This window comes from Nyctibius grandis, chromosome Z (assembly GCF_013368605.1).
Source record: "Nyctibius grandis isolate bNycGra1 chromosome Z, bNycGra1.pri, whole genome shotgun sequence".
Classification (NCBI taxonomy): Eukaryota; Metazoa; Chordata; class Aves; order Nyctibiiformes; family Nyctibiidae; genus Nyctibius; species Nyctibius grandis.
In genome coordinates, this window is record NC_090695.1 from 84,476,923 (window position 1) to 84,500,960 (window position 24,038).

The window sequence follows — 24,038 nt, forward strand, 5'->3', positions numbered from 1 at the left end:
CCTTCCTAGGCCTGCCCGAGGTGGGGGGGCAGGCTTTGGCCTTCGACTCTGAGGAAATGGGGGCGCCGGGCAGGCCTGGGCGGGAGGTGCCCGAGCGGGGGTGGGGGGCTCGGGGGAGTCTCTGAGGGGCCCGGCGGCCCTGAGGAGGCACAAGGTGGGGGAGCGGGGCGCGGACCCTGAGGTGACTTGGGGCTGGCGGCCTGAGGGGCTGGTGGCGGGGGCGACCGAGCGACGGCTGCGCCCCCGGCCGCGGGGTACGGCAGGCGGCACGGCGCTGCGCGGCCGGTGGCGGAGGGCGGGCGGCGGGGAGGCCGCGGGCTGTCGGCGCCGGGTGCCGTGCGAGAGCGAGTCCGGTCCGCAGTTTGGCGCTCGCCGCCGCGCTCTCCCCGGCCGGCAGCGGCGGCGGGCGGGCGCCGGGCGCTCGGAACAGCCGGTTGTTTAAAATCCTTCTAGAACCGTTTCTAATTCCCCCTTGCGCCGGGGAAGGGAGAGCGCGAGCGAAGGGGGGGGAAGGAGGAGGGAGCAGCCCGTCCGGGTCTCCGCCTGTCGATCATGGCGGGGGAGGCGTGCCCGCCCGGCCGGCCGGCCAATGGGGTGTGTGTGTGGCGGCGTCTCCATGGTGACGGGGCTGTTCCCGGGGAGGCTGTGATGGGTTGACAGGTGCGTGACAGTCGGAGCTCTCCGCAGGCATGTACGGCAAAGGCAAGAGCAACAGCAGCGTCCCGTCCGACAGCCAGGCCAGGGAGAAGTGAGTACAGCCCGCCGGGACGCGCGGCCGCCACGCGCCCTTACGCGGGCGCCCAACCTGCGCGCAAAGTAACTTTCCTGCCGGCGGGCGGTGCGGGCCGGGCGCGGGCGCGGCGGGAGGACGGACGGACCGAGGGGGGCCCCAGCGCTGCCCGGGCCGGCGTGAGGGGGACAGGCGGCCGCGCTACTCAGGCAGGAGGAGCCGCGGAGGGGGGGTCTCCGCGGCGGGACAGCGGCGGCTGGGCGAGGGGGGCCGCAGCGGGCGCGCCCCCCCCCCCCCTTCCCTTCCGCGGCCGGTCCTTCGCGGGGCGGGCGGCCGAGCGGCGCCGGGCGCCCTCGCCCGCTCCGTTCCCCGGGGCCCTCTGCGGGGCTCGGCAGCGCAAGGTGCCGGGACAACTCGGGTAACAAAGAGCCGCGGGGCCGGCGGGACGGGCGGTGCGGGGGAGCCGCCTCCCGCCGCTTCCCAACTCGCCGCCTCGCAACTTTTCCCCGGGACCGCGCGGCCCGGCGGCCCCGGCCCCGCGGCGCATTGTTCTGCGGGGCGCACGGCGAGGCGGGGGGGGGGGGGGGGGGGGGGGGGGGGGGGGGGGGCCGCGCTCCGGCTCCCGCCCCGCCACACAAAGGTGCCGCCGGGGTGGGCACCCCTCGCCTCGTTGTGTTTTTCGGGGGAGCCGGTGCGCGGCGGGGCTCACTCCGTCCCCCCGGCCTGAATGCGGCCGGTGCCCCAACACCCTGCGAAAACTACTGCCGCTTTTTTTCCCCCTGGAAAAAAAAAAGGGAGTAAAATATCGGCGCGAAGGCTCCGGTATTTTCCTCTCCCCTGCCCGTGTAAACGCACGGCTCTGGGGAGCGCCGAGAGACCGGCGGCGCCCGCGGGAAGCGGCGCGGAGCCGGCCCGGCGGGATGCGGCGGGGCGGGCTGGGGGTGCCTCCCCCGCTCCCGCTGGGTCCTGCCCTGCCGTTAGGGCAGGCGGGGAAGAATTGGGGAGGAAAAGGAGTTTTTGGAATGGACGGCGCGTCTGTAAGTTGTCTGTAGCTTCTTGGTGCCGAGGCCGGTGGAGCGCGGGGAGGAGGCGGCGGCGAAGCGGGAGGAAGAGCCGGTGTGAGGGGGAGGAGGAGGCGGCTTCAGCCCGGGGGAGGTGGGGGGGAGGCTGCCGAGGGGGTCCGGAGGTGGAGACCTCCGCCCAGAAACCGGGTCCGCACCTCCGCGCTGCGCAAATCGCATTGCTCCGGGATCGCGTTTAACATCAGGCTCGATACTCCGGGCACGGCTGGTGAGTTTCCCTTCAGGCAGTTTGTCTTGAACCTTCACCTAAAAGTTTTTTTTTTCCTTGTTGTGTTTTTTTTTTGTGTGTTTTTTTTTTTTTTGCTACGGTATTTTGGCGACTTCCTAATTCCAGAGGCTGGCATGCATGCTTCCTGCAACAGCAGCAGGCCAGGCGTCTCTGTTGCTACAGGAGAAGGAGATGCTAAGGGAAATTTAAAGTGTTGTTATGTTTGGGAATTTCACATGTGACTTTGCGATGGAAAGGTAGAGGAAGGCAGGCAGCACTGCTAATGAAATGTTAATTGCTTAGATGGAGTGGGAGACGCAAGTTGGGCACTAAAATCTAATCAACTAGTGGCACTTCTTACTCCCAGTGTAGGAATAATTTCAAAAATAATTGCTTAAGTGGCTAGTGGAAGCGTTGTTTACTTAGTATAGCAAAATTATACCATTAAACCGTTTTCTTGCGCTACATAGTTGCTGGCATTTGTCAGTGCGCTTGGCAAGCTCCTCAAGGGCACAATAGGATCGTACTGTGGGACTAGATAAAACAAATCTATAGGGCTGCCGTTTGTGGGATCAGATGAAGACCGTGTTCTTTTAATTCTGCTTTGCAAAAACCACCCAATATGAGCCACATGCACAACTGTTCTGGTCCTAGGGCTGAAAGTTTAAACTGTTTTTTTCAGTCGTCTTCTTTCATTGTAGCTGATTTTTCTTCTGGATTCTTGCTGCCATAAAGCACGTAATATTTCATGCGGTATGAAAACACTAAATAATTTTCAGGGCAAGCCTGCCAAACGGACCTACTGCCAAGCAGCAACTGCCCTCCTCAGTAAAGTTACGAGGGGCCTGCTAGATGGTGCTGTTCGATTTAAATACACTTTGTCTCCCACTCATGGTAACTAACAGCTGGAAATGTGAATTCCTCGTGTATAGATTATTTTATGCAAAATACTGATAGGGATTGTTCGTAAATCATGGACTTGACAGACTGGTAACTTCTTGGTAGCGTCTACTTATGGATAAACACAACTGGGAACTTAGAAACACCCTCCTCTTCTCTCATCTCCCCCCTCCCTCCATAGCTGTCCTTTCCTCTAATGAAAAAAAAACCCTAAAGACTTGGTTTTTGGCTGTGGAATGCCGTTATATAGTCTACATTCCAGATTTTTTTTTATTACTTCTTTTCAAGTTTCTTCTTATAAGATCAGATCACATCATTGCCATTTTCATGTGCTTTCTTCCTGACATCTAAAAAGCTCTGATTACGTTTTTCTTCTCTTTCTTATGACATTGTTTTACGGCCATGCAGTGCTTCTCCCAAGGTGATGCAGGAATTCTTGTTCTGCTCAAAAAAGTTGCCATCGAATTAAATATCTCTACAAAAATCCAACTCTGACTTCTGCGTGAGATTGTGTTAGTTTGAAAACCACAGAGGAAATATATATGTTTGACTGATACATTAAGTACTTATTTAATCAAGAAGAGCAGGACTATAATTATGTTTAATTTGAAAGTTTTTGGAACAGAACATTTAACTGAACTCTGTCGTGTCTCCTCAAGCTTTTAGGTATCTAAAATGTGTAGCCAGTAACCAATCTCCAAAATATACTTGTAATAATTAAGGAAATAATTTTTTTAAAAAAAACCCCCGCTACCTTGGATTTGTATGCCTAATTACATGGAACATGTTTCTTCCCCATGAGGATGCGTGCCAGAGACAGGACTAGGGTGTGAAGAGAGTATTTATCAAGTGTGGAAAAGATGTGTGTTGTTCAGATGTTGTTTGTAATCAAGGATGTGATACATTTTACAGACCAATCCAGTGCCAAATACGTTTGCAGTGTGGTATCTCACTATATGCTGCCTTTAATATTGATGTCCTTTGAGGTTATGTAATTTCTATTAAAATGAACAAGTTTTGCAAGTCATTTATAGTAGCCCTTGGCAAATTTTCAGTTCCAAAGATGGCATTTGTTTTATGGTCTTCCCCTTTGTCCCTTCTGCCTGACCTTAGGGGTGAATTGTCTGTATTATGTAGCTTAACAACACGTGTGAAGTGTAGATAGATGAATTCAAGAAAAATAATACCTAATTTTATGCCAGAGAGGTACAGTACAGCACAGCTAGGCAAAACACTAAAAATGAAGGCACGTGATACCTGTGAGGGACGAAGAGAGAAAAATCACAAGTTTTATTCTGCCTCTTCCTCCTGTTCTGGAAGAGCTGTGATTTAATTTTGGGTTCAGGCCATCCCTACTGCGTAAAGGACGGGAAAGTTGTATTCAACAGTATCTCTTCCACCACTCATGCTGTGCTGGGGCCAAATAAGTCTCATCTACACTGTAAAAAAGAAAAAGACTAAAATTTTTCTGAGCATCCTCTTTTGTTATCTCTTCACAGCAAATGTAAGTGTTTTGATTTTTTTTTTCCTTACTACTTAAAATTGGATTAATGCAGATTAGGAGCTTGGACCTGCTGACATCTCATTGAATGGTGAAACTGTAAACTTTTAATCTTAGAGAAAGAAGGACCAGACTATACAAATTTTATGTAGCTTTTCAAACAGGACTTCTATAGGCATTTGCAAGTGGACCTCTCTATCTATATATAATTCGTGTTTTAAGTTAGAAAATATATGTAGAAAAATAGTTAAAAAGAACATATGTCATAAGGAAAACTAAATTCTGAAGGGATTATGTGTTTTGTGTTCAGTTGCCTTGATCTTTCAGCGCTCTTCTAAAGTATTCTTTTGCCCAAGATGCTCTTACCTTGTTGGAGCTCAGCAGACATGCAGATTTTGTTTAAAAACTGACCAAGTGACTGGAGACTGTGATTTACTTTGTTGTAAAGGGTTGCATGGTCAAAATAACAATTCAGAAGCAAGCGTTAGAGTTGGCTATTCGTTGATTTTTCAGCTTTGTGTGGGAGAGGACATAGAGAAAGTGAAAATACTTGATTGCTGCTGTCATGGTATTCTTGCTCCATTTTTTTGGCGTGACCCTAGTTGTACATGTCTCCTAAGTTTGATCTTGGCCAGTTGGTCACATGGAGGAAGATGGGTGTTTTTCTTTTACACTTTGCTGCTGCTGTGAAGAAGAAAGAAGATGTCTCCTTTGCTGTTCTCCTCAAGGCTGTTTTGGGTGGCTGGCTGTTCCACGAATGGCTCCTTTATATGAGTGGTGTGGGTGCCTGCCTTGATAGATCCCTCTTCCCAGTCGGGAAAGTGGAGTGAAATTCACACAACTTCTGTCATTTTCGTGTCGGTGCCAGTGGGATTCTCTGTAAATGGAGGAAAACTCACCAGGGCTTTCCTCATTTGATTCTGCTGCTGTTCAGGAAAACAGATTTCTGAGGGCTTCTGAGAATTTGTGGATTTCTGGAGATTTTTTTTTTTTCCAAATTTGGAAAGACAGCATTGCATGAATTTGCAATAGTTAGGTTACCTTTTTCCAGTGTAATGTTTTTAAGCTACATAAGAATAAGATACAGATTAAAATTAGTTGGCTTCAGTGATAAATTTGCTGCCCATCCCTAGAAAATGGTGAGCTAGTTTTTCAAGTTTCAGGTGGTGAAAGATATATTGATCTCTCTTCCCCCCTGCGCTTTGACACCAAAATTGGTAGTTTAATCCAGCCTGTTTTAGGCAATTTAGCTTTGACGTTTGTACACTGGCTTCGCCCATCAGATCTAACTTGTAAAACCTGCAGGTGTACTGCTCTGGGAGTCTATGAACATACGCTCTTTGCAATTGTAGAAGAATACACTGTTTAATAAGGAAGAGCATAGGGGAGAAGGTTCTGGAAATAGTAACTATTTATCAGTATTAATGATCACAGTGCTTCAGGTGCTCTTTTACGCTGCACAGGTATGTTGGACAGCGGATGAATGTGTTTCAGATAAGGTATATGCTGCGATTCAGACCACTAAGAATTACTGCTTTTAACAGGTGCTGGTAGTCAGAACAATAGCTGTGGTGGACCATAGGAACATGCATCAGCATAGCAGCGTCCTGAAATACCCAACTTTTAAGTGTATTGCTTAGGGCAGGGATGTTTGTTTCCATACAGTTAAGCACATACAGGTACTTAATTGGACTGGCCAGAACCAAGGAAAAAAGGATGCTTCAGTTTCTGCATTGCTTTCTCTACACAACTGGTCTGCTCACAAAAGGTTTGGTTTTCTTTCCTAGTGCTTTTTTTTAACGATGAAGATTATAAGGTGTCCGATTCCAGCTTTCGCAGGCTCTAGTGCTGAGAAAAGTTTAGCTACTGAAGAGCAAGGACTTCTGGAGCCTGCTCAGACGCACTGAGTACAGCAGATGCGCTCTTGACTACAGCGAGCATGATTTGGGCTTGGCTAAGAGATAATTAAATCTTCCTGGAGAAGACAGTAATTAACAGAAATGGGTATATATTAATAATTCATTTTGCTTAAATTATAGGCATATGATAATGTCACAAGTATTAAAGTAGCCAAACAAGATTTTCATAACTTTGACAAACTTGAACTGTTTGGGTGGAATATTTAAAATGGCTTATATATGCCCTGTGCTGATTTATTTAATTTCTGTTTGTGTGAAATTTAAGTTGAAATGGTTTGGCTGGTTTTGAAAATTCAATAAAGAAGAAATGTGTTTTCCAATGATTTAGAAGTTCTTGCAACTTTTACTGTGGAAGACCAATACTACCCTTCTCCTTTGAAACACTTGAAATCTGGTTGAAAAAGGATGAGGGATTTTATACCAGGGATGTGTCTTTTTTCCATTTGCATGACAAAGCGTCTGAATTTAGCCAGGATACAGACCTTTTCAAAAAGATCCATTTGCATATGCTTAGGGATTGCTAACTGTGATGGCTGAATATTTCATCTTTGGGAGCGCAGCAGATACTGGGATCAGAGGAGTCTGGGTGCTGCTGGGAAGGAGGGTGTAAATATGAGCAGTTGGAGCCTGCAGCCGTGAGATGCCAGGATAACGGGGGCTGGCTCTTGAAGGATGATGGAATAAGTGGGGTGGAAATGGCGGGTCTGGACAGACGAGACAAAGAATTGCTCCCTAAGGGGACCGGCATTGGGATCAGAGATCTGGGTGGGAGCTGGTGCGTCTAGACAAGGAGGATAGATGCGAAGCAGGGAGCAGATCCAAAACAGCGATGCCTTCAAGGAGACAGGTCAGGAAGTGGAAGGTTTTTGTTAAGTTGGGAGGAACATACGATTGCTCCAGGTAACTAGAAAATGACCATTCCTTTGCTGCCAGCAAGTACCTGTGAGACCAAGGCGTAAAATGTCTTCTCTCCAAGATAAAACCTACAAACAGCTATGAAATACATACTTGACTGAAATGGCAGAGAGGTGTGTGGTAGTCCTAAAACCTGTAGCTCGGATGAGATGTCGGAGCTTCAGGAGGGAAGGATAGGATGTGCCATTCGAATGCAGCTGGAATAGTGTGTCTGTATGTGTCTGAGTGCAACGTCTGGCTGTTGCACTTGCATTCTCAATAACGTTCTCTTAACTTGGAAAATAACGGCTGTATATTAAGCGTTGTTCTTACTTTGTCCTCATTTGCATGTTCACTGATTTATCTTTTTCCTCTGGAAAGACTTTGGATTTTTCGTTGTGCAGAATAGAGCATTGTTTTCCTAATGAGTAGCTGTTTGATAATTTGTTACTTTGCTGTCATGCGGCATGTGCCCTGTGACTGACTTGCTGTTTCATGTTGTTTCTTTGGTGCCCAGCACCAGGGTGTCTGAGTTTGACAAACCTTTAAAAGCGTGCATCGAGCCACGCCTGCCTCCCTGCCAGTTCTAGAAATGGCAGTAAGGTGCAGAAAGGTGGAAGGCAAAAACATTCGCTGATTATTGGGTGGCCAGTTGGAGATTCACAGCCCTGAATTCTTTTTGGAGCATTACATACACTAGCTTGCACCGTCTCTTCTGCCACCGATTCTGAGGATGAGAGCCATTTTATCACATTGGACATCTGGAAGATGAGGAACAAAAGATGATTCAACTGCTGCATGAAGTTTGTTTCAAACGAGTGGCTTGTGACACAGAGCCATCCTATGGTGCGCCCAGAGATGGAGGACCATGCCAAATGCTCTCAGAAGGACCCCTCTGCAGTACAGTCCGCTCCACCCCAGAGTCTGCCATCTCTCCTGGTATGGCGCACTGCTGAAGCAACTTCTACAAATGTAGTAGTTTTTTGAGACTGCTGTCTCTCTTTTGTATATACTAGAAATTGGAAAATGAACTCAAACGTTATCCAGTTGCGTACTTACAGCATGGCCTCACAACCTGCTTTCCTTAGGGAGGGAGACTACAATTACAGGATTGTATGATTCAGGGTGGCATCGTAATTGGATGGAGCCACTCCATGATGACGGCTTCATGAACCCTCAGGGTGCAGAAAAGGGCATGACACTGCACAGCCTAGTCTGGTACTCTGTCAGTCCAGGTAATTAGCAACTGCTCAAAACGGTTGCTTTTAAGAGTTTTCTGCAAAAGTTTCTTTGGGCACCAGCAAGAACACAGCTAGATGATGGTTTTTCTCCATGAATATTCAGTAGCTACAACTTCAAGGCTTCCCAGCTGTGATGCTTGGGATTAGGGCCACTTGGTTCATGCTTTGTTGGTGTACAAACAGGCCAGGAAGGAGTGCGGGTCCAGGCTGAGTCAAAGCTGACGTTTCTATTTCTCAGTTGAGCCGCAGACCCCTTAGGTAGTGGTCAGGTAATACATAGCTGTTGTTTCAACTGCTAAGAGAACTTCCTCAGATAGCAACAAACGTGTTAATTCAGAAATCTTGATGACCTCCATGCATGCTTCTCTAGGCTTTAGGATATTTCTCTCTTCCAGTCCCATGAAGGTAACAGGTGAGAACATAAAATCTTATTTTCTAAGAAACTGAAAGGTGGCAGTAGTCAAGACCTTAGTGTCCTAGCTTTTTTCTTTCCTGCTTCATTAAACATAAAAAAAATAGAAAAAGAAGCTGAAAACTTTTGTGGTGGGTCATATTTTCCCCTTCAAACCTTCTGTGAGTCTTGCCTCTGGACTATTTTTTGGTTTTCTCCATATAGTAGCATGTCCAGATCAGAGCATAGAACTGAGCAGAATGAAATAATTATCTCTCTTTTGAGATAATATATACTACTTGAGTTCTATATATAAAACATTGCTGCTAATACTCTCTAGAACACTTGCCCGTTTTTTGTTATTAGGTTTTCTTGTTTTTTTCTTTTTTTTTTTTAAATAATCCATTTTGCAGTCCACATGCCCTCCAGGTTCTTTTTACAATACTGCTGCCTAGCCAATTATTCTCCATTTCATATTTGTGTATTTGATTTCTTATTCCTGAGCACAGTACTCTCTGCATTTGTCTGTATTGAATTTTCTCTTATTAACTGTCCTTATTCTGTTCGTGTCCCCAAAAGGGCTTTATAATCCTTCCCAACGTATCATGTAAACTTCTGTATTTCTACATACAACTCATTAATGAAAGTCTTTTAATGGAATTGGCTGAGGATAGCAAGAGCCTTCTTGAAACGTTCTCTCATGTGTAGAAACATACTGATAATGACTCTTCCATTATTTTTTTCATGTGACTGTACACAGTTTTTTCATTTCATGAAGACTGTTTGCTTACGTAGATGTCATGGGATAGGCTAAGAATCAAAACTCTTTATCTTAACTTGTAGTAAGCCATCCATGTGTTCCTCCTCACCCTCTGTGCAGTCGTCTTCCATGTAAACCAAACTGAGCTGACAAGTTCTTTTTCTTGATAGATGATGTTGACTCTTTCTTATCTATGTATTCTGAAGGTGTTTATAAATTTGTTTCTGGAATTGTTTTCTGTATATTTTTTGATGGTCAAGCTGATGTCTACATGAAATTACCTTTTTTTTTTTTTTTTGCATTTTATACATGCTATGACATGCTAAGATTTTTCTGTTCCTTGGGTTTTTGTTTTCATTTGTTTTCTCCAATACCAGACTAATGCAGTATGTGTAAACAGGCCAAAATGGTGGCTCCTGCTCATCATGTGAGTGCTTAGGCAGTCGGACAGAGAAGTTGGACAGCTCTTTTCTGCTTGCCTGTACCTTGCTTGCTTTTCTGTGCAGTGGCAGAGCGTCACCTTATACTGTGGTGTGAGTTGAGTTTAACCTGAAGAGCGAAGTAAGTTCAGATTCTCTTTTTTTGGTGGTGTTTTTCTCAGAAAGTGGCCTAACATCTAGGCGATTGTATACCAACTTGACAGACATCTTGCCGTCATCCTCTCTCAAGTGCCTCCTTACGACTGGCGCCTGAAGCCCTTCCTCTTCCTCTTCCCTTTGCACCTCCGTTCCCTGTGCCCAGAGCGATCTGAGCCTCTTGTGTACCAGCCTTTGGCTCCTCCAAACCCCACCTTTCACGCAGCTTTGACATCCACATCTTGTTTTTAGGAAAACCAGCTTCCTTTGTGATAAAACAGTCAAAATGAAAATCAATGTAATTTATGTTGCTCATTTATTTTCTGTAGGCTTTTCAAAATGCTTGCAGTCTTTCTGTGGGCAAGTGTGTTTCTGGGGTTTAGTTTTAAGCTGACCTACCCATGAAAGAACAGTGACCACGTGGATTTCCTTCTTCTAAGTGTATTGAGAGCATGCTTTTTTCCCCCACCTTGTTTCCTGTGCAAATATCAATTAGGAAGTTACTAATTTGTAAAAATCTGGATGTCAGAAATCACTCTTTTGATGGCAGGTACTGTTCGTCAGCTGTGGTTGTGGATCGTGAGGGTTGTCTAGCTCCTCAGTGCCTCCTAGCACTGAATTCACAGGCTGCTTGATCCCACCCTTGTTAGGCTTTACAGTCTGCCTTTGGGCTTGTGTTTTGGTGTGAAGTTCAGGTAGAAGTGTTTAACTAGGAGCTGACCATGATGTAACCAATACTTTTTGCTAAGTTTATATGGGTCTAGTTGAAGTACGACCCTTAATATTAACTCCAAACTCTTGATGGGATCCATCAAGCCTAAATTGCCAAGGAAAGTGCTGGGTTGCTACTTAGGCTTCACTCTTTTGTTTCTTTCCTATCTCCCATTCCTAAAGAAAAGACTGTCTTTGAAAGAGGGAATGTCAGTCACAAAGAAGTAATTAATTTAAGAAGGTACTGATTACACAGTGTCCCATGTTTTATATTAACTTTACTTTTATTTGCAATGCCTTTGACTTTTGGGAGTGATTTCACCTTAAAACAAAAACCCCTGTAGTTTTTTCTAGAAAGAAGCCAGTGTTCTGAAAATACAGAAACAATAAGTTATCAGTAGGAATAAGGTATCAGTATATGTAAATTCCAGTGCATGCAATATTTTTTTCATATTGATATCGAAAATGTCTTGTTACTATAGCAGATGCATTTTTAAATTCAGGTAATGAGTTTGGAAAGTTCGTAAGAGTGTTCCACCGTTGGGATTAAGTATTTTTGCAGTTAGCTAGAGGGAGGTAAAATACTGTCTGTGTTTTCTGTGGTAATCAACTTAATGCTTATAAAAAAAGTGCTAGCATTAGTATTGGAAACCATTTTTATAGGTTAAAAAAAATTACAGCAAAATCAGTGGCAACCTGAGGTAGCCTGTGTTGTCATGTTGGTCTTTCCCTGGGAAGGGCTGGGCTTTCTGAGGAGAATACTGGAGTGCAGAAATGGAACTATAATTCCTTCATAAATGTGTTGTTCTTGACAGTCTCAGGACAAAGTGGATCATGTGGCCGACAGGCTATATGGTTGTATCATAAATATTCTGTGATTATGAGCCTGGAAGTAAGGATGCCACTTGATGCTCTACTACGGAAGTTGTGGTGCTCTGTCAGATCCTTGAAATTGCCACAGCAAGGTTTGATAAACCAAAACCCGTTTGCTTTCTCCATGCTAAATGTTTTATTTACTTTTCTTCTTTCCCAACTAACCGTCAAAGAACGGGGGCCAGTCTTGGATGGCTCCGATCACCCCTGTTTAGCTCATCCTTTGAATTGAGGTGGTGGTGGTGAGTCGATAGACGCTATTTACGTGGTCAGGAGTGTGGACGAGTTAATGAAACTTCATCAGGTGTATTGGGAATAATGAAGCTCCCCTGCCGAATCTGAAACTGCCCTAGAAAGGAAGGTTAGGACTCCTATTGACAGTCTCTTGAACTGTTCAGCTCCTTTAATTGTTGATTATTAAAACCCTGCTAAGTCGGTGTGTATTGTTTCATCTGCCTTGAAATGCGAATTTCCAGTCAAAGGCCTTTGCTTAATATAGTGAAAAGTTGAATTTACTGCATCTTCTGTAAGTGCTTCCTAAACGTTGGAAACTGCTGCCCGGTAGCTTGTTCCAGCAGTCAGTCATCTTCGGTGACGGGCAGCAGAACTGCTGGTGCCTCCTGCCACCACACAGGTAGGGAACACGCTCCCTTCTGCAGGTCAAAAAGAGTTCTGTGATGATGCCAGTGTTAATAAAATATTTATAGAGTATTATACACGGAGAGGATGTTTTAAAAACTTAAAGGCATATATCCTGGCCTGACGAATTGTTTGTTTTCCCTGTGTGTTTATACGCATGTGGTAAAAGAATATAAATGAAAGTTGATTTTCTGGATTGGAACAGGAAAAGTACGTGATCAACAAATAAACACCTAGAGCTTGCATACAGAAAAAAACAAAGCTAGAAAAGATAAAGGAGAGCTTCTGATCAGAAGATGAAGAGCGGTGTGAGAAATATGAAAACATGCCTCTAGTAATGGTAATATGCTTGACAAGCAGATCTGAAAGGTACAACACATAGGTGTTTCTGACTTCTGCTGCAGCTCCTCAAATTCAGTGTCACTTTTAATTTTACTATCTGTACATCTAATTCTTTATAAAAGATGTTTACTCTTATGAGACCAGTATCTGTGGACATGTGTAACTGCAAACATACTTATGTGTATTTTAAACTCTTCAGAAATAGAGACTATAGCGCAGCAGAACGCAAAGAAAGCTGTGTCTTATGCTTTGAAGATGCAAGAGTTAAATAATGTGTCCAGCTGTAGTTGAGGAACCTGTAAAGAGTGAATGAAAAAATTGTTTTGAATGATTTCACAGAACATCTTAAACAGATGATTAAAACCAAAATCAGACCGGAATACTGGATGCAGGTGTATTCGTATTAATTCTGGTAGTTGAGAAAGTTGCTTAGAAATCTTCGCCAATATTCCCCAACCATCCCTGTAAGTTTGTAGTTAATTATTCAAAATTAGACGGAAAAAAAGTTTCGATTTGCCTGGTGTCAGTCTCCAATTCTGTGTAGGATGACTCATTTGAAAAAAAAAAAAAGCAGAATAGACAGGAGAAGGTTTTCTTGTCTTAAAACCGTAACTGTTCCCCCCCTGTGAAACGATACAACTGAATTGAGCAGTGTTTTACTTGTATTACTGTCTAGCAAAGCTCTTACAAAATACTTTAGAAAGTTGAAAAACGACTCTGTGGTTTTAATACTTAGACTGCCAGCCAAACAAATGCATTTGAAAATGCATGGCCGTGCCTAGATCAGATTGTGGGTGTACTGGTTCCATGTACTGGTTCCATATTCCACGCGCTTGGACAAACACTTTTGACAAGGAGCATCGTCTCAAAACTGCAGACTGTGTCAGGGACTGTAGGAAGAGTCACAGCGATACAGCAGTGAGTCTTGTTTCTCCCTCTTTAATACCATCTTGATCCTTAGTAGCCTGGACTGGTAAAACACTCAGGACATCACCCAAAGCTAAAACTCTTTGTTTCCTGCTTTGTTGGAGCAGCCAACTTTGCACACATAGCATCAGTTCACACCTAACCCCCTAGTTGAGGTACACGTGCAGCAATGTTCGTTTTCACAGCTATAGTGCTTGAAATGCTCCAAGTGCTGTAGCTGGATGTCCCCTGTCGTGGTCACAGGCTTTGAAACGAATCAGGAGTGTTTGTCGTAAGGCAGTGTGGGCAAAGCACAAGAGAAGGTAGTGCCAAAGGGACTTTCTGCTGATGCAAGAGTGGGGGTGATAAAAGTGCCGCTGAGAGGAAACACATAAAACTTATGGAAGTGTTTTGGTATTAGTTTCTGTTTAATTTCTCTTTGCACAGTGTATGCATTCAATAGACAAAACAGAATTAGACACTCTTCTGTTCAGCACAAACGTTGGAAATTCTCACTAATTCAGGATAGAAGTGGAAAACTAATCGAGGAAAGTGAAGGGAAACCTAACCTATGACAGTGTTATATGCCTGTTATATTTTGAAGCATTCCAACAGGGCTGTAAAGGGAAACAAGAAACTAGATTAGAGACCAGCAGTATAATTTGGCTATGTATTCTGTGAATCCTGTGTATTCTGCAGCATCAAAATGGATTTTTTTTTCATATTCATTTTGCCTTTGTGATTCAGTTACGGATTTCAGCTACACTTAAAACTGTGACAGTTACTTTTTACCATGGACACAACTTTCTTGGAATTTGTTTTTCCAGTCCAATAGCATATTTAAATAATTAACATAACTGAGGAAAGATGACCATTGCATTCTCCCAGTCTGAAATGGAACGTACTGGTTTTCCATATTGTATTGTGCGTGTATGTGTGTATGCATAGTCTATGTATATATTCAAGCTTGGAATGTAAGTTTAGTATCTTTGCCCTTAGAGTGGGCAACTGGACATCACCTGCATGTATGGAATCACAGAAACAAACAACAAACCATTTTGATTCAAATATGGGATAAAATTAGAAGAGGCATTTTCGTAGTTCATATACTAACTGCACTCTTGCCCCACCTCTGAGCTTATTCAGTGTGACCCTATACTCTTGTCACGTTTCTTGGTATGGAACCATGAAATTTACTGTTTCCTACCTATAGCCTGCATATAGTCTGTTGTGTAATAACTGCAGTTACCTCAACAAGGCTGACTTTATATTCAACACCCATGATTTACTTCGTTTTGGGAGCAATGACAGGAGTACCCAACAGCCAGAATTCTTAAAGCAAAGTATTTGTTTAGAGTGACATGAACAAAAGCATCTGAAAACCACAAAAGCTGTCTATAGATGTAATTTTTTTTCTGCCTAGGAATGTACAACTCCTCTAATCCTTATCTGGTAAAACGAGCTTCTGTTTCCTCCAAAAATCCTCCATCAGTGTGTCTCCCTGGATAGCCTTCTGGCAATTGAAACAAGCTGATCCAAAAAAGACAAGAGTTTTTTCTTCCTTTTTGGCAGTCCAAGTGACCTGAAGAAGTTTTTGTGCTACAAAGGTTTATCCTTTTTTTGTTTGCCTTTTTTTTTTGTTTGCTTGTTTTTTTCCCCCCAGCTCTATTGATTTGGTCTATTGAATGATGGTACTTACAGTGTCCTTAGACCATCATACCTCAAACAGTATCGTGTCTGGAGGCCAGGGTAGCATCTTCTGTCAGTAAGAGAATTTCACAGTCTGATTTCTTGGTTTGGGGAAATTCTGAAAGCAACATGAAAAACAGGATGAGGTACATGGTCCTGGTGTGTTTTCTCACCTGATGGTCCTCTCCTAGCTCATTCCTTGGCATGTGCATTGCGAAAACAATGTGTTTGTGTGTTGACAATTAACTTTACTGCAGTTGTTTGTGAAAGGCGTGTTATATGACGTAGTGTACTGAGCACAGTAGAAGTATGTCAGACGAATGGAGAACTCGTGCTTTGGGAAGGACGAGGTTAATGTACTGGATGCAGGGGACTGGGTAATGTGAGTGGAGTGGGACCTCTGCCCTTAAACTAGCAGTGGATATTTTAGCTAAACACAGACACTCAAAGAGGACAGGCCAGATGTTCCACTTTTTAAAATAATATCTAAACTGTCTTAAGTATTGAGGTTGTGTTTGAACCCTGTTTGCTCCACAGCCTTACGGCTGTAAGGACCATAAGATAAAAATGCTGTGTATTCTACACTAATATATCATGTGCAGAGATGCTCCTTGGATCAGGCTTCCCATCTCCTCTTCTGTCAGCCCACTGTTTAGCATGGGGAGCTTCCCAGCATCTCTCTGCGTGTTTTTTCATCCAACATGTAAAAGCAAGAAATTAGTTCTATAAATTACTAGAAAAGATCATAACATTCAGAGACGTGATTTAACCCATAAGTTATGCTGTGTCATTCCTTCACTGAAGATCTTGAGGTGTCCTTACGTAGTAGTCTAGGGTTTTTTTGCTTTACATTCAACGTTTCAAATTCGATAAGCTGTCATTTTCCAGCCTACAGATTCTCTGTCTGTAAATATTCTGTATTTGTTATTTAGAGTCCAAGAATGTCACTGCCTGGAGTGGGTAGGATGTGAGTATTTCCTAGTGGCAGAATTATCTTTGATTTTTTTTTTTAATGTCATCCAGTTTGTAAAATTACATAAATTTCAGCTATCTCTTGGACATTCATGTAAGTGATGTTCAACTACAGTGTCTGCTGGGGGTCAGCAGCTTGTACTGGTATTCTCTTCTGAATTTCCGTTTCTCAAAGTAAGTGGAGATGTTGGTGTACAGAAGCATCCTGCCTTTCTGTCAGGTGATGTGTGGAAAGAGGTCCTTGAGATGGTTCTAGAAAGACCAAACCTTTCTGAGTGTCTGTAGGGTGGTACAACCCAATATGATGTACAAGTAAGACTGTGTGATATGCTTTAGCAACCTCATTTCTCTTCATGCAGTTCCTCCAGTGTTTTAAGAATTTTCCATCCAAAATGAAGCAATGTGATACCATTGTAGATTATTTGCTGCTTTAATTGTCCTAAAACATCATGGTTGCTGTGTTTCTTTTATAGTTGATAAGAGACAATTCTGCTGGCCGCCTTCACGCTTCTGAGTGTGGAAGGCTCTTAAATGTGGGTGGATTGTGCTTGCTTTTCAATACCCTGCCTGCTCACAACAATGAAACAGCTGAATGACACACATGTGTCTACCTGCAAACCAAAACAGAGCTGGCTCGTGTAGGTCTGGGTTTACTCATTTGATTACATCACCTTAAGTTTGAAAAATAAATAAGAAATAAAGAATACAGCCCGGGTCTGGAAGTCTTGTTGGCTGAGAGGTTAATTGAAAGTATCTATAGCCTTTCAATTCCTGCCGTAGGTGTTAGCAGCGTTGGAGAGGAGCATCCCACTGGAGAGGAAGAGTTAACCTGGGCAGAAGGCTCCAGCTGCGATCATTTACTGGGTTTGGTCATTTACCTTTCTCTGAAGACCTTCAAGTGCCTCCCTCAGGTCACCCTGCAGGGCAGGAGTACTTTTATGTATTACGAAACTGTTGTGGTAACCATTCTGGATTGATGCCAATCGGAACGGTGTGTTTATGTGGTGCGGGGAAGCAGGGAATGGCTGTTCTCCTCCCACCAGGGCTTCACGGCTGGGTTTGCATCCCCATTCCCCCACCCCACGCCTCCTTCCAGTGTGTTCTGTGTGTTGATAGGGGTGAGTCACCTCTTTTATTATGTTTTGAATACTTTCCTCCCAAATGTAGTTTATTTTTTGCAGGGAAGGAAAAGAATTTACGCTGTCCTTGTTCCTTATTTTTGTCAGAGTTCTGCTAACAGCTTCCAGCTGAGGGAGTTCTTGATATTTTTAGCCTGAGATATTTAGCTATTCGAGCCTCTTTACATGTTTTCCCCTGATATATATTAGCTGGGGGGGAAGAATGGTTCTTGTCAGTTAATATACTCATGAGCATGCTTGCCAGATTGCCCACACTTATTCCCAGGAACCTGAACACTTCAGAACTGGGGGGAAGTTTGAGTCCTGGTCTGAAGTATTTGAGTCAGCCTCATTACCCCATTCTCTGACTGATGCTGCTGTAGCGATGTCACTGAATCTTCCTCTTTATTTTAAGAGGTTTTGTTAAGTGTTAAAAATGTATGTAATTGGTATTCTGCTTTAAAACACTCAGAAGTAAATAAACTAAAAAAAAGCAGAGAATTGTACAATGCGTACTTGTGCTTTGAAATATAAATTCTCTGAAATTCTCTTTGTTCCCCTTTTTTCCAAGTATCTTTTAAGCAGCAGAATCCTCTGTCTTATTACTAACGTTACTGTTCTATTGATTGCCTGGCTTACAGTCTGATGAAGTTCTTTAATATTCCAGATATTGAACTTGCTGGCACATCTTGTATACACAGCATTTTCGAGTTTCTGAATAACCTTACCCTTCCACGAAATTTACATGAATGTTACTTTGAAAAAAAGTACTAAAAATACTTCATATCGACCTTTTGCCTTTAAGAACCACTTCAACCTGTTTAACCATATTTTCATAGATCCTACTATCATCAGTTCTTTTCCCTTTTGCTAACGAAGTTTCAGATTAAAGATGAAAAGCTATCTTGGTTTTTTGGCAGGGCTGTTCCTGTGTGTTGAAAACAATGATCTGTTTGAATAGTAATGCTGTTTAGGTCACTGGACCTAATATCTTCTTTAGACAAATGATTCCTCCAATTTTATTTGAGAGTATTATTATTGTTGTTAAACTTACTGTTTATACATATATTTGCCTCAGTGAAGTGCAGTGATTCCAGCAAATACTCCAGAGCTGTCTCTGTAGGACTGGGGAGGTGGGGGTGAGAGGGGCAGATGGTGGAAATCATGGTCAATTTAAAATGAGAATTAAATGACATTTGCTGTTGGGTATAAATGGTCCATACTACCTTTTTCTCGTTATCCCCTCCAAGATGTTTGTTTATATATGACAATATATTACATTGCTCTGCTCCTATGCACTTAGCTATCTGCTGCAGTTCTGCATAGTGGGGAGGTGACTTTGTGTCATCTATGCAGAGTCTTTGTCTTGAGTCCTCTGGTTGCCAGTCTGGTCTGTGGCATAAGTTAGAGCCGCCTGAAGGCTGCCAGCAACCACCAGGATATATCCTATTAATTGGGACCAGCTGGATACAAGTATGTATTGGCAAGTCTACAGCAGCTCTATGCAACCCGTTGCAGCAGCTCTTCACCACCCAGCTATTCCTTTAGGGACCCTGAACCTTCCAGTAGTCATATGCGAAATTGAAGCCTTAAATCTGGCACCTAAAATAGTAGTGGTTGTTTTTGTTTTTTTTAATATTTGTTTAATCCTAACTCCCTTGCTCCTCCCTGAGATTGGGCAGTCACCGCTCCCTACTTAGACGTAAATCTCTGAGGATCCAATTTAATGCATGTGCACCAGTGGTTTTTTTTCCAAAGCACTTAGAAAAATGTTTGTGTCTATACTTATTAAGCACTGTGGAGATTTTTTTCTTGGTGTTAACATTTTTGGAGACTTGCCATTCTCAAGCTGTAAGCTGTGGGGCCTTTTAAAGACAGGTTCTGTGTTGTACCCCTAGATATCATCTGCTTTTTGTGCCTTTTTGCACAGAGGGTCTATATGCATCTTTCAAAACGTGATTTTAGGTAAGCTGCTGTTGTTTTGCGCTGTCACTCTCTGTGCTCCAAGAAGATGTGGGGCAACTCTGCCACCTCAAGTATGTTGGCTGGTCTGTGCTGGGGCTTCTCAGTGAGACTGCCAGATTAACTAAATACTAATCTTGAGCTTCTTAACACTTAGTGAGAACAATCAAAATTTCATTACTTTTAATTGTTTTGTAACAGGCAAATATAATTACACTGTTGACATCTTGGTTGGGAATTTATTGACTTTTTTTTTTTCCTTTGCAAATCCAATCCTAAAAGTTTTTTGTTTTTTTTTTTTATTTTGCTGACTGAATTTCCTGTACAACTTCTTTTAAACTGCCGTGTGAGTTGCAAGGACCCTAAATAAACTGAGCATCTGTTCCGTTATTTTTGCCATTTGTACTAGTTTTTCCAGTGGTCCTTCTTGAACATGAAAAGCAATAGAGTAAAATACTTGGAGGAAAGGGAGGATGTTACAGAGAAGCTGCACTGAGTGACTTCAACTTGGTGTACAGAAAGTTTCATAGGCTTGTTTCAAGCTTATATTTGAAATCTTCTATTCTAATAATGACCAGGCCAAATCTTGCTTTGCTTATGAGATCTGACAAGATCACCGTCCATGTGATTTCATTTGTTGTATTCATGGCAGCCCTGGGGAGCGAAATAACTAGAGCAGGAATGAAGCTGTGCTTTCCTGCACAACACAACAGAGCTCTATGGCAACTTGGCCACCAGGAAAAAACAGCAGAGATTTTAAATAGATAAATAGATTAAGTTTTGTGTCTGTGTATGTATTTAAATAGATAAATAGATTGTTTTGTCTCGCTGTGTATGTGTTTATGTGAAATGCACAGTCACATGCAAGCATTAGCCCATGTGGAGTAAATGGGAGATAATCACCCATCCTGGTCCCAGGCAGGTCAAGCTGAACTGAAGTTTGGGGAACTACAGTGCTTTGTAAAACCAGGCGTTACCAAGGTTCTCCTGTTAATCTTCAATTCCAGTTGACTGTGCTTGAAATTTAGTCCTGACCTTGTAAAGTTAGCACCTACCCAGAAAAAAGTTTCTATGCATTGTTCACCTTGAACAAAGTGTAAAAAGCACGTTAGGGGGGTGATCTTCCCTTCTTATCTGCAAATGTGAGAAGAATGCATGTGAAAGAGAAAAGCAACAGCCTAGAGAGCTGCCAGTTGGCTCTGAAAAGTTGGTTTTAGAAATAACAGGCAAATACTTGGAATAGAAGCATATGGGGAACCTGTTCTCTTTTAGGGTAATGTACTGAATGCTTAAGTTTGAGATTGAAATCATAAACACTAATTTGAGAGGGTTTTTTTTCTGTGTGTTAGCTTGATTTGAGGATGGTGGTACCACTTCATGTTCAAATCCACATAAGTTTTATAGGTCATCTAGGCATTTGGTGCATCATATATTAAACACAGCGAACTTGGACAATGCAGATATACCAAGTTTCTAACAGAGATTATTAACTTTCTGAAACAACAATCACATAAATACTTTGTCAGCGTTCAGGGGGGGAAGACTTGACACGTCTTGAAATGAGAAGTGGGTGACGTATTCTCTTACTTTTTTACTGCTTTAAAGAAAATTCTTTTGTAGACTTTTGAGTGAAAAAAAAAAACCTTAAAAGTTTACAAACAACGGGAAGGATCATTCTGGTCTGAGGTGAATGATGAGAAATTTCAGCCTCTAGATAACTTTTACTCTTGCATTCCCTTATAATTATTTTAGCAATGTTATCTAAGGATGAATATAAAAAGAAATCATTATTACCTCTTGTATTTTACTTCCAGAAAAAAATGAAAATACTCTAGTATTTCAGTGGTTTAATGAAATGGTCACTGTAGAGGCGTGATCAAACTCATACCAGAGTAGCAAATGTTGCCTGCCTCTTGAATTTGATGAGAGATTTTCACGAACAACCCATGGCTTGTTTTTCTTAATAGGTAAGATTACTAAAATAGAGAGAGGTACTGAGAAAACAGTTTTCTCTGTTTTAGTAAGTGGTCCTCCCAATGAAATGAAGGGATGACAATGATTTTTTTGCATAATTAGATTTTTAACTGCTGCACTGAAAATTAAACAAATGAAGTATAAGGTTTGGTTTCCTGAGGAATACTTGCAGCTGTTGTGCTGGCCAAAAGAGTGTTCTCAAGTAGTCATAAGAAAACATCCAGCTTGTCTAAAAGCTGTAACTGCTGTAACTGGGCATAAGCAACGCGGGACTGGGGATAAACCCCAGGGCTGCCAGAATACAAACACCAAACCGCCTGCAGCAGTGGAGGAGAAAGCTTCACGGACAGGCCATGAGGAGCAGGTCCTCGGGCTTGTGTAGCACTTGGCACAGGAGTGCATAAATTATTAGAAGGAGAGCAAAAATACCAGGTGGTCTTGAGTGTGCTTTGTGTCAATGCAAAACACAGAAACCCCCTTTCTGCAAAAAAAGGCCCCATTTTGTGAGCGTGCCTGCACCCAGCGCTCATGAAGCAGCTCGCCCGTGATGTCCCCAGCAGGTCTGGATGGGAGATGAAGTGGGAGCTGGCCTGTGAGTTCCCCCCCTTCTCTTTTGGGGGAACTTGGTCTCACTGCCTTGACCTTGGGCAGGACATAAGGATGAGTGGAGCGTGACAGCCTGGATTTGGGGGCTGCAGTCTGGAAGCAAATTGGCTGTATGGCGTGTGTTTCACCGCGAGCAGCCCACACCCAAGCCACGGGCAGGGTGCTGTCCTGGGGTTGATCTTTAGGTATAAGGGTAGGAATCGCTCGTCTTTAGGATTTGCTTTCCACGGGGCTGAAGCGATCCCTCATCCCTCTGGGTGACCAGCTGGGCTGTACCGTGCACCAGTTAGCTAGTGTGGGACAAATTGCACCCCTCCTTCAAAACTACAGTGGAAGAAATGTGTGATCCTGGTGATACCAGCCAGGATTATCTTTCTGTGCCCCAGCAGGCCCCTTTGCTGTCTGTGTACAGAGATGGGGGCTCTGTGGTACTGGCTTTGTGAACAGGCTCCCCAGGGAAGCAGTCATGGCACCAAGCCTGGCAGCATTCAAGAAGCATTTGGACAGTGCCCTCACACACAGGGTGTGAGTTCTGGGTCTGTCCCGTGCTGGGACAGGAGTTGGACGCAATGATCGTCGTGGGTCCCTTCCAACTCAGGACATTCTACAATTCTATGATCCTTTTTTTTTTTTCTTTGTTGACTGTAACATCTGGTTGGTAAAAAGAGTTTTTGTGATTGTAAGGAGGTCTTGGTAAAAGGCCTAGCAGAAAGTAAATGCTCAGAAGTAGAAGGTGAAAGGCCCAGTCAGACTTTGCTCACCATCAAATCCCAGTATTCCCCTGGGGCTTAAATCCTATCTAATGGCTGATACCAGTAACAAGCTGCTGGAAAAAAGATATTTTAAGGAATTATCTTTCTGTTCCATTCTGTGGCTATTGCATCTGCAGGGAGAGTTAGGGAAATTGCAGGATATTTTACAAAGGTGGGCTCCATGGGGCCACAGATTTCTCTTACTTTCATCCTAGCACGACTTACATTTCTCCAGTGACTCCTTTCCCCCTGCTCCCCGTTTCCACATTTCTGGGGATGAAGAAAGACTGCACAGTCTGACAGAAAACACTGTGGAGATGAACTCCGTCTGTTGCAGTTTCTCGATTGATGCAATTACAGGCTTACCCACCTCTCGTTGTCCCTTACACTGTTTTCAAGGGCATATCATTTTAGGTCTTGGGCCTCTCTCATTTTCCTTGGGGTGGGAGGCAGCTGAGTCCATGGGGTTTGGGTTGCAGTCCCTTTACCGTTTTATAGTGATATCACAGCAAGGCTTGAGATGCCTTGGAATGAGAGAGCAATGAGGAACCATAGAGTAGCCATCTTCTGAAAAGCAGGGACACTATTTAGGTCAGAAGCACTGCGAAGAGAACACATTACAAAATAACAAGCAGCTTTTAACCACGCTGGTCTTGCTGGGGTTGTCTTGAGTTTCACGTTGGATTTGACAGATCTTTATCTCAGGTTTGCTTGTTCAGTTGTTATTCGAATACATGCATCTTTTTCACTACATATGATTTTTCCTTTATAGTTTAGAAAGATTACATCACCTGTACAGCTATGACCATCTATGAATATGCCCATGTGCCCTGCATAGCTACATCTGCTCTATTAGCACTTAATTTGCCTTGGTAGAAGGAGACCAGAAGATGTCATTAGTGGATGCTGAAGTTCCTTGCACCGTGGTGTTGTCATGATGCTAACATGTGTTCTATCCTGCTGCTGTAACCATCGTATCTGCTCTCCAGACTCCTACCTGGTACCTCTGTCCACATCCAGCTTAGGCTGTCTTGGCCCAAGGATCTTGAATGCCACGTAATGTTGTGTGTCATCCTGTGGTTATTTCATAGAATCATGAAATCGTTTTGGTTGGAAAGGACCTTTAAGATCATCAAGTCCAACCGTTAACCCAGCACTGCCAAGGCCACCACTAACCCATGTCCCTCAGCACCACATCTACACGGCTTTTAAATCCACCCAGGGATGGGGACTCCACCACTTCCCTGGGCCACCTGTTCTGATGCTTGACAGTCCTTTCCGTGAAGAAATTTC

General features: G+C 43.6%; 1 protein-coding gene across 2 annotated transcripts in view; it reads left to right on the plus strand.

The window, feature by feature from the left end:
- Positions 1-534: 534 nt before the first annotated feature.
- Positions 535-24,038, plus strand: part of SSBP2 (single stranded DNA binding protein 2) — a 194,300-nt gene continuing 170,796 nt past the window's right edge. For both annotated transcript variants that reach the window (XM_068423879.1, XM_068423880.1), the window contains exon 1: positions 535-748. In XM_068423879.1, coding sequence (XP_068279980.1) covers positions 690-748 — 59 coding nt within the window. In that variant the 5' untranslated portion in view covers positions 535-689. The remainder of the gene's footprint in view (positions 749-24,038) is intronic.